Genomic DNA, 15,765 nt, shown 5'->3' with positions numbered 1-15,765 from the left:
TAGCCCGCAAAGTGATTCAATTTTTAAAATACATATTTAAATAAGTGTTGAACTTTAATCAAAACAAAATTGACTTTTTAACTGTGATTTCTCAAAAAGTGACTATTTATAGTAAGTATAAATCTAAATTAGATTCCATACTAATTCTTAGATATAGATTGAGTTATATTTTTAAATATCCGGCTAATAAATATATTTTTTAAACTTACCAACCTAAATAGAGTGTAAAATGAAATTCGCATAAAAATGTGTAGGTTTGTGTGATTGTTATTTATCGTCTAATTATTGAACTGCTAGCCTTTGTTAACTTTAATCTTCTAGATTTTTCCGCAATATTATATATCTACAAGTACAATATTATTATCTATTTTTATTAACATAGTGTCACAAAAATTGGTCCTTACGAATTGCGTCTGGTGACCCAAGAGCTGGCGCTTATTTAGCCCAACGGCTAAGTCTAGCTATACAAAGGGGCAATAGCGCCAGCATTTTGGGTACCATGCCCATAAGCGAAAAGTTCGACGGCTTATATTTAATATAAATGTTAATTTTAGTTTGTAATTATTATTTCCATAGTTCCTTTTAAAATATTATAAACGATATTCATAATTTAATTTTGGTAATATATCTACACAATAAATATTATTACTTACTGCGGTAACTAATAGCTCAGACTACTTCTAGGATAATCGTCTACACTTTTTTTTTATAGTAATACTTGATTGACAAAACCAATGCAAAACTATTGCCTATAAAAAGAGCAACACTTCGCAGGGTATGCAAGGAGCACGTCACGCGACATGCCGCCCTGTGTCCATCAATCTGAGACGTAGGTGTTAAGCCACATGTGTCTTTAATAAAACAAACTGCACCCTTTAGACCTGAACACGCCGTTGCAACCATGCTGCTTACAGTGGCGTGCACTGGGTTTCTTACCAGGTTATGCATACAGCAGGAAAATTTAATATAAATGGCAAAAATCCTCCTTCTACAAGAGTCACTATATCAATTTTAGGGTAAGCAGTGCTTTTGTGCATGTTTGAAGTGCACGCCACTGGATGCTTAACGGCAGTAATAAGCATGGGTTAGTACTTCCCCGGACATACCAACCTGTGAATGTCAAACATATGAAAATTAAGCTTAATTTGCTGTACCCTCTATGCATGTTTCGCTGCGGAACCGGAGCATCCTCTGAGCAAGCCATGCAGGAGATGTTGACTTTACAATGTTTAAGTTTAATTTAGTTGTTATGAATTAAATGGTTAGTTATCTAGTTAATCTTAACATTCATTGTAAAGTCAACATCACCTGAGGATGCTTTGCTTTTGGAGCAAAACGCTCCAAAGATCTGTTTGGTGTGGAGTGTAAAGATACGGATCTGCTTATTACGGAGTATAGCAAATTAAGCTCAACTTCCATAATATCTCATGGAATTCTGCAAAGTAATGCCTGCTTCCATCCAATATTTAAATCAGACAAACAGATAAACCCACCTAAGCTAGCTAATTGTTAAAAGAGCACCATACTGGTGCACAGGATAACCATATGATGAGTTAACCGTAGGATTTTACAGAGCAGATTTTATTACAAGTCAATTAAAAACATTCTCAGTGTTTACTTATGACAACCCTATTGAAGATAAAGAACAACACGTGCATAGTACCTACACTAACCAAGTGTACCTAATAATGTGAGAGGAGCCACTTGATTTAACTTTTGTATGTGGCATTAGGGCTGTCTCTGATTACTTTTAGTAAAAACTATGGCAGTGGTTTACTCAAAAACTATTATCGTTTCGGTTTCACAGATAAGTCTCAAAGTCAAAGTCAAAGTCAAAGTCAAAAATATCTTTATTCAAGTAGGCCCATAGGTGACACTTTTGATGCGTACATAAGAATTACACGGTAGTGAGATGATGGCGATAACCACATTCGTAAACTTAAAACTAAAGCTACGAGGGTTCCAAACGCGTCCCGGTCTAAGAAGAAGCCCACAACAAACTTAGCCGGGTGTTTTTTTTTTTTGTTATCACCATCTCACAATGTAATTTTAAATTATTAGAAGAGCAACCTGGTTAGAGCAATAATTAACACCCAAGCTTTTTTATCGTTTACGTAGTCCTTTATACTATAATAGGACTTTTCTATAAGCTTACGTTTAATACAAACTTTAAAAGAGACTCTCAGAGACGGTAAATAAAGTACTTCTAAAGCCCCTGAAGTATTCTCTTTCATTTACACATTGTATCAACGCACACTAAAGTGAAACAAATTGTTGCATCTAATTAAACATTTTTGTTCCATTTACAGGAGATGTATTCAAGTTAGCACGATGGAGGAAACCAGTGAAGCAAGCTATTGTAAGTACTACCGTTCCAGTAACAGAATCACTTTTTAAACTAGATTTGTAAGAGACATGCTGTTTGGTGCAGATCAGAATACAATGGTCACAACCCCTCCTCTTCACACAGATGATGCTAATTCTAGCATCCACTGCGATCACAAACTCATTATTTATTATTATTTATTTATTGCACTACTCGTTAGCCCTTGATCTCACTTGATACAGTCTAAGATGGAAGCGGGCTAACCTGTTAGGAAGTATGGCAGTTTTATTATTTTTATTAGTAACCTACACTTGGAGGAATTATAAATTTTATAAATTTGAAATGCATATAAAAATTTTCGGAAACGACAGGATTTGAACCTGCGAATCTCTGGCAATCGCGGCCTGAGCGCTTTTTCCAATTAAGCTACGGCCTTAAATTATTATAAGCCTTTTCACATCAGTCTTATAGCGACTGTAGCGTCATCTAGTAGGAAACGTTGCAGTTTCGATCTACTTTTTCAAAGGTCCATATTACAATGAGACACTTTGAGACACAATTAATCTTTTATTAATAAACTTGGATATTGGCCGGCATCTTCTAATCCTTCCAAGCAGTTTATCAGCAATAGAGTTACACAAATGTGGAATGTCTTGCCTGAACATGTTGTGACTGAATCAGTTTAGGAATAGACTGGGCCGACATCAAAAAGAGAAAAAGCACAAGAAATGATATAAAATCAGCGAAAGCTGCTTAGTCTACTACATACATAATTTATAAATTATAACTACCATCTGATATAAAAGAAACTAAATCTACAATTATTTAAAAAAAAAAAAATTAATACTCTACTTGCTAAATAACATGTCAGTATAAGTAGTTTCCAGTAAACGATGATCTTTGTTTTAGTCGTATGTTTTTGCTCGGTTATATTTGTGGAACTACCCGATTGTACGAACATTTTCTTTCAGATACATTAAGTTATGCTTTATAGATTATAGTGTAAAGATTTATATGTACCTTCTATTGTGTACGCTCACAACACGTTTTAGTTTTAAGTTTAATGTTTTCTCAACTAAGCGATCTTTTTGTAATTCTTTTGAGAGATATATATCTTAAACCATATAATAATTAATGTACAGAATTAAATATTCTTTTGACAGGTGAAAAAGAGAGCTGGGACGAATGGGGAAGCCGCTCTTCACTAAGCCAGCAAGAAGAGGCGAGTCTTATATTATTTATTTTACCATGCCATTTTCTTATACGGATGGGTGGAGTTCGGAACACCCTCCCTTTTTCTGTGTTTCCTAATTCTTATAACCTGGGTGATATTTGCCACTAGCTAGCGTATAAGTCAAGAAGCGTGGAGTATATGACATATACTTACGACATGCTTACGGCCAATAAAAATTATTATTTTTTAATTGCGGAAACTACACAGACGTCTGACGGAAGTAACGCTTACGTCGAAAATTCTGAGTTACTCCCTAGTCGCGCCTAAAGAAGTTTCACTTCAAAAATAAAACGACCATTGTGCCTGTGTTTTTTATTGTTTATAAAAAAAAAAAAAACTGAAGCACGTGGAAAAAAACAACTATTATACCGGAACGGAGATTGTTATAATTAAACATTTTGTTTACATTCTACATGGTTACACAAACAAATGGGTATCTAGTTGGTATCTACGTCACGGATTACACCCGCAATGTTATTTTTATTTCCCGCCAAATGTTCAAAGCGTCGGCCATTGCTATAGCATAGACAAGCTGTGTAACTATCCGCTTCGAATAAAAATGAACTTTAGTGCCTTCGATTTCGAGTTTAATTTCCATTGATCATGCAGAGTTTAAGTGATATGCGATTTCGGTCACAATTTATATTCCCAATTAGGTATATTGTTGTATACTCAACTGGCGATGTATCTTATGATTGTGACCTATTTTTTCTTATCTTCACCAATATTAAAATGGCGTAAGTTTGGATGGATGGATGTTTTTTACTCAATCACTCCCAGAATGGCTTAAAGGACTGGATGAAATTTCGCACATGAAATCTAATGTGAAATAGCGTATAGGCTTTGTTTCATCCCCAAAAAATATATGGTTTCCGTGAGATATATTTGTTTTTGCATTTCACAGAGTAAGAGTCCGACATGGTTTTACAGTGTGATAGGTAATTCAGGGATCATAGAATATCATATTAAAATTTTCCACGATAACTAGTTCATTATAAGTTTTAAAGCGGCGATCAGAGAAAGCGTGATGCCTAATTTTGTTAAGTCGGTCTATGATGTTTTAGAATTATAGAAATTCAGAAGTATCTACTATACTTAAAAAATTGTATTAAACGTAAGCTTATAGAAAAGTCCTATTATAGTATAAAGGACTATGTAAACTATAAAAAAGCTTGGGTGTAAATTATTGCTCTAACCAGGTTGCTCTTCTAATAATTTAAAATGACATTGTGAGATGGTGATAACAAAAAAAAAACACCCGGCTAAGTTTGTTGTGGGCTTCTTCTTAGACCAGGACGCGTTTGGAACCTTAAAACTAAAGCTACAAGCTTTAGTTTTAAGTTTACGAATGTGGTTATCGCCATCATCTCACTACCGTGTAATTCTTATGTACGCATCAAAAGTGCCACCTATGGGCCTACTTGAATAAAGATATTTTTGACTTTGACTTTGACTTTGACTATATTATTAAATTAAAAAAAAAAAAAAAACAAAATACTAAGTATTAGTCATCTGAATCCTCCGAATCGGGACGCAATAATATACCCCGTAGGTGTAAATAAATAAATAAATATACTACGGCAATACAAGCATCGCCATCTAGCCCCAAAGTGTTATGGGTACTAAGATGTCTGATGAATATTTTTGTGAATAATATACATAAATACTTAGAATATACAGATAAACACCCAGACACTGAAAAACGTTGATGTTCATCAAACAAACATTTTCTAGTTTTGGGAATCAACAGCCTTGGACTCGGAAAGCAGGGTTGCTGCCCACTGCGCCAATCGACCGGCAGTTGTACAGTGCTGAGTCTTTGAAGTAGCTGACGCCCACCTTACGGCAAGAGATGGCAGCCGCTTCCAAATAGCACCAACTATTTGAGCAAAAGGACTACATTTATCTAGTTAAGTCAATTAAAATGCACAGATACATATAAAAAAGATAGGCGTTAACAGATGCTGACATTGGATCTCGCCATTTGTAACTTTAATTAAACGCGGTCAATTAAGGACGGAAGTCATTTTTATTGACACTCCGGCGGCCATCTTGGTTTATTTTCGTGTAAGGAACGGACGCGCTTTCCACTAAATAGGGTTGGCACAAGAGAAGTTTCGAAATTATAGTTCTGCGAATACACTTCGCAGGTACAAACAGGATACGGGACAAGATAAGTGATGAATATTTTTATGAATAATATACATAAATACTTATAATATACATATAAACACCCAGACACTGAAAAACATTCATGTTCACCACACAAAAATTTTCCAGTTGTGGAAATCGAACCCACGGCCTTGGACTCAGAAAGCAGGGCCGCTGCCCACTACGCCAATCGGCCGTCGAATGACGAAATTATATAAAATGAAGAAAATCTCCACTAAAATTTTGACCGGGGGATGCTTTATAATCGATACTGAGTCCAAAACAGATTTTTATTAAATTTTTGTCTGTCTGTCTGTCTGTCCGGGCATCACGTGAAAACTACTGAACGGATTTTAATAAAATTTGGTATAATGGTAGCTGATATCCCGGGTCAACATATAGGATACTTTTTATCTCGATAAACAATAAGTTTCCTCCGGGAAATGGGATAAAACTTTTATCAATTTTACTGCATATCTCCGTTAAATTTGCACCGATTTTAATAATTATTTCTGTTTTTTTTTTGATTTGTAGTAACAATTATGGCTATAAATATCCTTTTTGAGAGATTCTGATGCGTGCGATGCGTGAACGGTAAACGTTACGCCAAACGACAGAAGTATGTAGTAAGTATATTGGGATCGTCGGAATTGTTGTTTCTTTGAAGTTCTATAAAACAGTCCGCGACAACAAACGTTTTTTTTAAGTCGATTCATTCGCGGACAAAGTCGCGCGGGTCCGCTAGTTTCATGATATAATTAAAAATTATATTTATAAATAAATAAATAAATATACTACGACAATACACACACCGCCATCTAGCCCCAAAGTAAGCGTAGCTTGTGTTATGGGTACTAAGACGACTGATGAATATTTTTATGAATAATATACATAAATACTTAGAATATACATATAAATACCCAGACACTGACAAACATTCATGCTCATCACACAAACATTTTCCAGTAGTGGGAATCGAACCCACGGCCCTGGGCTCAGAAAGCAGGGTTGCTGCAAACTGCGCCAGTCGGCCGTCAAATAAAAAAATATTCGATTCACGGTCAATGTTAAACGGTATTTGGATATAAATACGGGTGCATTATCGTTAACCTTTAGTCTTCAGCATAAGACTCAGACGGCGCAAAGATAGCTCACGGTTTCTTAGTCGTGATCACAGTTGCATCGTACAGTACTTTACGAGTCAGGAACGCTTTATATCAACGGCCGTACTGTAACACCCCGAAATCTTCAACTGTCTAAGAATTAAGAAACCTTGGAAACTATGCAGACATTACTTATTCACAGTCTTATGCGTAGGCAGCCCTAGTTAGAGGGCCTCTACCATGAGTCCCTAACTCACTATTATACCACGATACTTTCACTTACTTTCACTCACTAAAGTCACTGTCATCATATCGACCCATTACCGGCCCATTAGATAAATATGACAATATTGGATAGTTACTTAGTAGGATAGTTAGTTATAGTTAGTTACTTTGCGGAAATCCATGATATATTATCAAAATTAAGCTTAATTTTGATAATATAAATATGACCATAATGAATATAAATATACTACGACAATACACACCATCGTCATCTAGCCCCAAAGTAAGCGTAGCTTGTGTTATGGGTACTAAGATGGCTAATGAATATTTTTATGAATACTTAAAGTATATACATATATATAAACACCCAGACACTGAAAAACATTCATGATCATGACACAAACATTTTCCAGTCGAACCCACGGCCTTGGGCTCAGAAAGTAGGTTCGCTGCAAACTGCGTCAATCGGCCGTCTAGATGGCACGGGTCCTCCCACAAAGAGAAGGTAAAACTATGTTGGCCCTGTGAGGATTGGTGGACTTCACACGCCTAAATTCAAAATTCAAAATTCATTTATTTCAAGTAGGCCTAATACAAGCACTTTTGAAACGTCAAGTCTGTCCGTGTGTAGTGACTCTACCACCGGTTCGAAAGGCAGATTCTACCGAGAAGAAGCCGGCAAGAAACTCAGCAGTTGCTCTTTTCCAACATCAAAAATTTACATTTTATATTTTAACATTCATTTTTCTATCTTGTGAGAGATGAAAGCGGAGCCGGATGCTTCCAAGCAACCTTGTCATTAAGAAACTCATCAATTGTATAATAACCTCGCTGTAATAAATGTGTTTTAACACATTCTTTATACTTATGCATTGGTAGGTCCAAAATTACCTTAGGAATCATATTATAAAAGCGTATACTCAATCCCACAAATGACTTCTGCACCTTTCGCAGACGATATGCAGATGTCACTAATTTATGACCATTTCTTGTAAGTCGACTGTTTATATCCACTTTTTGTTTATAAAGACTAATATGTTGTCTTACAAATACTATATTGTTATAAATGTATTGTGAGGCTACGGAGGGATTCACGTGATTTAAGTTTATATATTGACCGTACAGCTCTTTTCTGCAATATGAATATAGTTTCAATATCAGCAGCTTTGCCCCATAATAAGATCCCGTAAGACATCACACTATGAAAGTACGCGAAGTAAACAAGTCTTGCTGTTTCTACGTCAGTTATCTGTCTAATTTTCCTGACGGCGTAGGCAGCCGAGCTTAGTTTACCTGCTAGTGTATCTATATGGGTACCCCACTGAAGCTTACAATCCAAGGTCATGCCCAGAAAAACTGTGGAATCTTCCATTTTTAGTGATTCTCCATTTATTATTATATTTTAATTAACTTTCTTTACATTTGGTAAAATAAATTCCACACACTTAGTTTTTTTTGCATTTAAAAGTAAATTATTGACAGTAAACCAGTGCGACACATGCGACATAGCACGGCTTACATCGTCAGAGTTTTCTCTACCTCTATCAGTTTTAAAAATTAGAGATGTATCATCAGCAAACAGTACAATGTCACAGGTTTCACTGACATGGTGTGGTAGATCATTTATATACACCAAAAATAGAAAGGGACCCAAGATTGAACCCTGTGGGACACCCATTGACGTAGCCGACCCCTGCGACTTAATGTCTTTTATGCAAACCCTTTGGGTTCTGTCACTGAGATAAGAGGCAACCAAAGAGCCTAGTTGCGCGGATTGGTGTAACCGAATTAGGAAATAATGTTGAAGAATGCATAAGTATATTTCGTAAGGAATCTGTAAAAATATTAAATCAATAGAAGCATATTTATTTGTCCATACAAACTAATTTCAAACATTCTAAGTGGTCACTTACGACAACCCTATTGTAGATAAAGACCGACATCGCTAAGTAGCATAGGTACTTAGCGATAAGGCCGCCTTTTGTATCCTGCTTCTTTCTTCAAATGTTTGTTCTTTTTTTTTCGTTTTTCTGATTGGTGTATATAAAAAAGAGTATAAATAGAATAAATAAATAAAAAATAGTACCTACGATATGCAACACGTACCTAATGAAGAGACAGGAGTCACTTGATTTAAATTTTGCATGTGAAATTAGGGCTCTATCTTATTTCTTTCAGTAAAAACTATGGCAGTGGTTTACTCAAAAACTATTAAGTTTTCGGTTTCACAGATACGTCAAATAATGTACCTCTGAAGCCTGTGAAGTATTACTTCTGTTTTTTATTTACACGTTGTATAAACAAAATTGTACAAATGAAAATAATGTAATAAATAAATAAAACAAAATGGGCGTTTATTGCGGTCTAACTTAAAACTTTATATTTAAAATATTGTCACAACAAATGTTTTAAGATTTAAACGTCACGTTCATGCTCTGATCTCATGATTAATTAAATAGAAAAAGCCTCATATCAAAAGGTTATAAAAGTTGTATTTACGTGTTTCAATCGAATAGTGAGATCTTGGTAACGCTACAAGTGTCACTTTGTAAAACGGTAGTGACATTAAGCAATGTTGTCGTAGATTTAATTTACCCATTTTTTAGGGAAATATCAACATTAGATAGTGGATTTGTATTTTTGTTTGTTATTTGAATTATATCGTAGTTCGTACGTGTGCTTTTAAGCACTTACTAGAATCTGATAAAGCTTATTTGACGCACCCATGTTGCTCTAGTGACAGTGTAATAATGCTAATCTGATGATGAAGTCTGAACTTTTGAGAAAAACAAGAAATACTTTAAGATAATATTAATATTTTTATATCAACGAAAGTACTTCTTTCTGAGTCTCGCCCTAAAATGAATAAAAAAAGTGAAATTTGTTTCTATGACAATATTTATTTATATTTAAATTTATTTATAAAAACATGAAGCTTATTAAATAAGAACTTTACTGCACATTATACAATCCTTAAAATGAATAACCGCACTTTTACCGAAGAAAATTATTAGCCACTTAATTAATGGCTTGTTAAAAAAAGGTAGACGGAACTGGCAATTCCTTCTGACTTACTAGTCTGTTTTGTATTTCAAAATCTTTATCTTATACTAAAATATAATAATTAATAGTTTGTTTGTTTTTTGACTTCGCGATTATCTCAACAACTACTGGTACGATTTGAAAAATTATTTCAGTGTTGGATAGCCCATTTATCGAGGAAGGCTATAGGCTATATATCATCACGCTAAGACCAATAGGAGCATGTTTAAAAATTGTTTTTTTCTTCTGTTGAAAGCTTTCGCTGCATGCTCTGCGTAAACGGTTAAAGTTTCGATAAAATCATGTAAAACAAAGCCCGCGACAGCATATGCCTATCTTTTAAGGTTGATTTATACGCAAACAAATTCGCGAGGAACCGATAGTAAGAAAAAAAAGTAGCGCGTTTTCATTATAAAATGCATGTTTAAAATCAGATCAGATCGCAGTACCACGATAAGCTCAAAATCACGAAATGCATTTTCTAATCGCTTGTATATTGTATAAGTAGATAATAACAAATAATAAATACATATACACCAATATTATGTTATATAAAATTAAATAATCGCCTTCAATTGATTTTCATGACAGATGACAGTAATTTTTAATTATAATTTATTGACTAAAAAATTGGCTGAGCAATTATTTTTTGATATTATAATAGATTTATTAACTTGACGATCTTTAATACTAACCAATTATTCTGACATCTGATATATATTTCTACTGACACTAATTAGAATCTTAAGACGGAAATCGTGTGTTTATAATAATTATAAGGGTCAAACTGTTTTTTATTGCTACGTTCTGACAGGGCCTCATGACTATGTTAAGGCATGGATGCAAGTGAATAAATAAAAAATAAATAAAGTCATCGAATAGAAATTAATAAATTGGCAAAACAATTCCGTACGCTGACAACACTAATAGGAATGCGCCATTCCATTCGGCGCGACTTCGCAACGTAGTCGACTATGCGTCAAATTAAATGTCATTGCGTAAAATATAAATAAACCTCCAGTAACTAAGCGAGAGTGTTGTGTTGCTATAATTAATTTTGAATTAAGCAGTTTAACATAAAGTTGTTAGAACGGCACCGCGGAGTTTGACTCGTGTGTTCGGAAAAAGTTATTGTTCGGAATTCAAAAAGTGCGAACGTGAAATCCAAGTGTGAAGTTGTGAATTGACCTATTTGTGTTCTGACGTCATCTGTGTTTGTTTCTTTTCGTAGCGCTTTTGCAAGAGTCAAGTGCTTTCGATAAAGCTTTTAAAAAGTAAAAAGGTGAAATGTTGTTTCTATTTGGATTTGAATTTGGAATGCAATCGGTTTGTTTTATATATTTTTCATTTGTTGTTCAACCTCAGCTTTAAAATCTCTTAGGTAATGTTTTTTAATAATGAAGTTTCATTATGAGAAACGAATCAACTTCTACTTCTATAATTATTTTGTTAAGAGCAAAGATTTGTTTGTTTGTTTCTTTCGATAAACTTTAAAACACCTGAAGCAATTTTAATAATTCTTTAACCTTAAGAAAGCTATTTTCTTTGGAAGAAACATACGCTATATTTAAATAGTAATCGTATGATATCAGCCTGAAATAATTGTATTTGGAAACCAGGTCATAAAATTCAACATTTGTTATAGTTACTTAAATATTACGTTCTACATTAAATAACACCTTATAGCCATATATAACTATCACATATATAGCTATATAAATCAATCTCTTTTACAATCATCATCATGTCAACCTTTTACCAGCCTGCTAAAGCATACGGGTCTCCTCCCACAGTAAGAAGGGGTTAAGGCTGTAGTCCACCATGCTGGCCCAGTGCAGATTGGTGGACTTCACCAGTGGTGTGCACTTCATACATGCACCAAAGCACTGCATACCCAAATTATTTACCAAATTATTCAAATACCTGCTTTATGCACACCCTGGTCAAAAACCCTACACTTGCCACTGGACTTCACACACCTTTGAGAACATTATCGTGTTTTTATTCACAGTTGAAGCAAGTTATATTTTAATTGCTTATAACGTCTCTAAATTGAAAAGTTGGAGTTGCTGGGATTCAATCTTGCCCTCCCAAAAGTGAAGTTGACGTCCTGCCCAATGGGCTATCACCATATATAATAATAAGCCAGAATAATGCATTTTATGTCAATCTTTACGTAAGACTAACTAAAAACCTAGACCAACAAAACAGTAACATGTGCAAACATTTCTAAATTTAAGAAAAAATGTGACTGCAATAATTTAAACATTAGAAGTAAGAATAAACTTACAGTGCTATTTACTAGGTTACATAAAATTCATAATTCGTTTAAAGGAAATTGCATACAATTCTACAATAAACTACCAATTGACATCTTGGAGATGTCTCTTAAAAAGTTCAAAGTTTGTATTAAACGTAAGCTTATAGAAAAGTCCTATTATAGTATAAAGGACTATGTAAACTATAAAAAAGCTTGGGTGTAAATTATTGCTCTAACCAGGTTGCTCTTCTAATAATTTAAAATGACATTGTGAGATGGTGATAACAAAAAAAAACACCCGGCTAAGTTTGTTGTGGGCTTCTTCTTAGACCAGGACGAGTTTGGAACCCTCGTAGCTTTAGTTTTAAGTTTACGAATGTGGTTATCGCCATCATCTCACTACCGTGTAATTCTTATGTTCGCATCAAAAGTGCCACCTATGGGCCTACTTGAATAAAGATATTTTTGACTTTTTGACTTTTGACTTTTTGCACAAAAATAATGAAAATATTATTTAATATAGTCTATAGTCTATAGTCACAGACTGCAAAATAGTTGACTCAGAAAAACCGGTAAACCTATTTCTTCAATATTCATAATGTACAATTCACCTAATTAAACCGTTTTCACCATTAAAGCAAGGGATATTTTAATGCTTGAATTAATAAAAATGTGCCCAACTGAATATCATATTGCGCATTGATATATGATCCTGCATTCTGAGTCCAAGGCTGTGGGTTTGATTCCCACGACTGGGAAAGTTTTGTGTTATCAATATGAGTGTTTTACTGAGTCTGGTTGTTCATATGTATATTCTAAGTATTTATGTATATTATTCATAAAAATATTCATTAGTCATCTTAGTGCCCGTAACACAAGCTATGCTTAGTTTGGGTCTAGATGGTGATGTATGTGTTGTTGATATATATGTATATTTCTTCATATGATTGGGATTTCTTTTTTTACTAATTCTAAGGTTGCCTGGCAGAGATCGCTATTAAGTGATAAGGCCACCTTTTGTATTCTGCTTCTTTCAATATGTTTCTGTTTTTATTATATTGTATATATGTTAATGTTGTGGTATACAAATAAAGAGTTTAATAATAATTGGGCATCAATTAAAATTAATAAAATTCATACATAAATATCGAAATTGAAAGTTGAAAGTTTAACTTTCTAACAAAATATTTGCACTCTAAATAAATTTGCATTACAAAAAGCATTCCGATGTAGTTGAAAAATCGTGAACTGTTAGAAAGTTTTCACAAATAAATCATCAATATTAAATCAATATCTATGGATATTTTATTAATGTGGAGGGACGGGAAAAGATTAGTGTTTATTTTTTTTTCTAACTTAACGTATATTGTTGAAATCAGCACCTATGTCAGGAGATATCGAAATTATAATAATAGTCAAAGATGTCAAGTCAAATTTTAGATTAAATTGTCAGTTAAATAACCTTTTTTTTTTTTTTTTTTTAATACAGAGAAAATGCCTAACGCATACCACTCTGTTGAGGGAAACGGAGTAGTTATGTGGGACTTGCACCCACTAAAAACTCTGTGTGTCCCTCGATAGACCTATAAGTGAGAGCACGGGGTTCACTTGCGTATTCACCGCACTCGTCATTTAAATAACCTAGCTTGTCTGTGCAAAATACAATGTAGCAAGAAGCCACAAGTTTTGGTATTTTGTGTTTGTATTATCATACATTTAATTTATCGTATGGATTTAAGGTTAACAAAAAAAAACCCGAGTTATTATTATACAATCGCTCTTGTTGTGTCCAAATCCTAGAGTTGCCTGGCAGAGATCGCTTTTAAGCGATAAGCCAGGCAAATTAAGTAATTAATTAATTAATTAATTAATAATTCTTTTAAGCCTTTTGTATTCTACTCCAGTTTTTTGTGTTTCCCTCTATTCGTCCTTTATTACAAATGAATGATAAAAAAATACAATATCCCAAAGACTGCGTAACTCGCCCCAGTTTAACGCGAACTGAATCAATATTTGCTCAGCTCGGCCGCGCGTTTTGCCGGATTTCAACACGTGGCCGAAATCGCCTTCCCGGAAAAGCGTAAACATGTTACGGTATACGGTAAACACTGATAAACACGTTACGAAGAAAAATACGATAAGTTCGATCGTAGATACTAATAATGACGGCCGATTGGTGCAGTGGGCAACGACCCTGCTTTCCGAGTTGTGGGTTGGACAATGTTTGTGTGATGAACATTAATGTTTTTCGGTATCTGGACGTTTATTTGTATATTATAAGTATTTATGTACTTATATGAAACAGTCGTCTTAGTAACCATAGACATCTTAAAGTCAAAGTCAAAGTCAAAAATATCTTTATTCAAGTAGGCCCATAGGTGGCACTTTTGATGCGTACATAAGAATTACACGGTAGTGAGATGATGACGATAACCACATTCGTAACCTTAAAACTAAAGCTACGAGGGTTCCAAACGCGTCCTGGTCTAAGAAGTAGTCCACAACAAACTTAGCCGGGTGTTTTTTTTTTGTTATCACCATTTCACAATGTCATCTTAAATTATTAGAAGAGCAGCCTGGTTAGAGCAATAATTCCCACCCAAGCTTTTTTATCGATTACGTAGTCCTTTATACTATAATATCTTAATACACAAGCTACCGTAACTCTGGAGCTAGGTGGAGATGTGTGTATTAGTGTTACAGTAATTTTATAAACCGATAAATAATAAAGCTTTCGATAACTATAATTTGACGGCCGATTTGCGCAGTTTGCACCTACCCTGCTTACTGAGCCCAGGGCCGTGGGTTCGATTCCCACAACTGGAAAATATTTGTGTGATGAGCATGAATGTTTGTCAGTGTCTGGGTGTTTATATGTATATTCTAAGTATTTATGTATATTATTCATAAAAACTTTCATCAGTCGTCTTAGTACCCATAACACAAGCTACGCTTACTTTGGGACAAGATTGCGGTGTGTGTATTGTCGTAGTATATTTATTTATTTATTATTAATTTCATATTGGCCAGAAATTTTGTTAAATTGATTAAATTTGGAAAAAATACGCTAATAGTGATTATTTAACTATCAAGAAACAATTAAATATATATTAACAACCAATGTTCGTGTCATTGAGTTGGTGGGTATTTTGATAAAAATACGACTGCATTATCGATACACTTCAGTCCTTCATGGACTCGAACGATGCAAAGATACGTCCCGATACATCCTTGCCGGCTTCTACCAAGAAGAAGCCGGCAAGGATCTCAGCAATTGCTCTTTTCCAATAAATTTTTCTATCTTGTGAGAGATGAAAGCGGAGCCGGATGCTTCCAAGCAACCTTGTCATTAAGAAATTCATCAATTGTATAGTAATCTCGCTGTAACACATTCTTTAAACTTATGCATTGGTAGTTCCTTAAT

The 15,765-nt window shown here is 34.3% G+C and overlaps 1 protein-coding gene across 8 annotated transcripts in view; it reads left to right on the top strand.

Annotated features, from left to right (window-relative positions):
* LOC120635684 overlaps window positions 1-15,765 on the top strand; it is a 52,952-nt gene continuing 37,187 nt past the window's right edge. For 5 of the 8 annotated variants that reach the window (XR_005659298.1, XM_039906788.1, XM_039906787.1 and 2 more), the window contains exon 1: window positions 11,036-11,363. Coding sequence is in view for 1 of the 8 variants with exons in the window: in XM_039906790.1 (XP_039762724.1) it covers window positions 2,332-2,359; window positions 3,490-3,548 (87 nt within the window). In the remaining 7 variants the exon portion in view is untranslated. Of the gene's footprint in view, window positions 112-2,309; window positions 2,360-3,489; window positions 3,549-11,035; window positions 11,364-11,390; window positions 11,408-15,765 lie in introns of those variants that run through there. The other 3 variants (XM_039906790.1, XM_039906789.1, XM_039906786.1) reach the window with 3 other exon arrangements.

This window comes from Pararge aegeria, chromosome 27, assembly GCF_905163445.1.
Source record: "Pararge aegeria chromosome 27, ilParAegt1.1, whole genome shotgun sequence".
Lineage (NCBI taxonomy): Eukaryota > Metazoa > Arthropoda > Insecta > Lepidoptera > Nymphalidae > Pararge > Pararge aegeria.
Note: the sequence above shows the minus strand (reverse complement) of the source record. Positions and strands in the feature narration are given on the sequence as shown.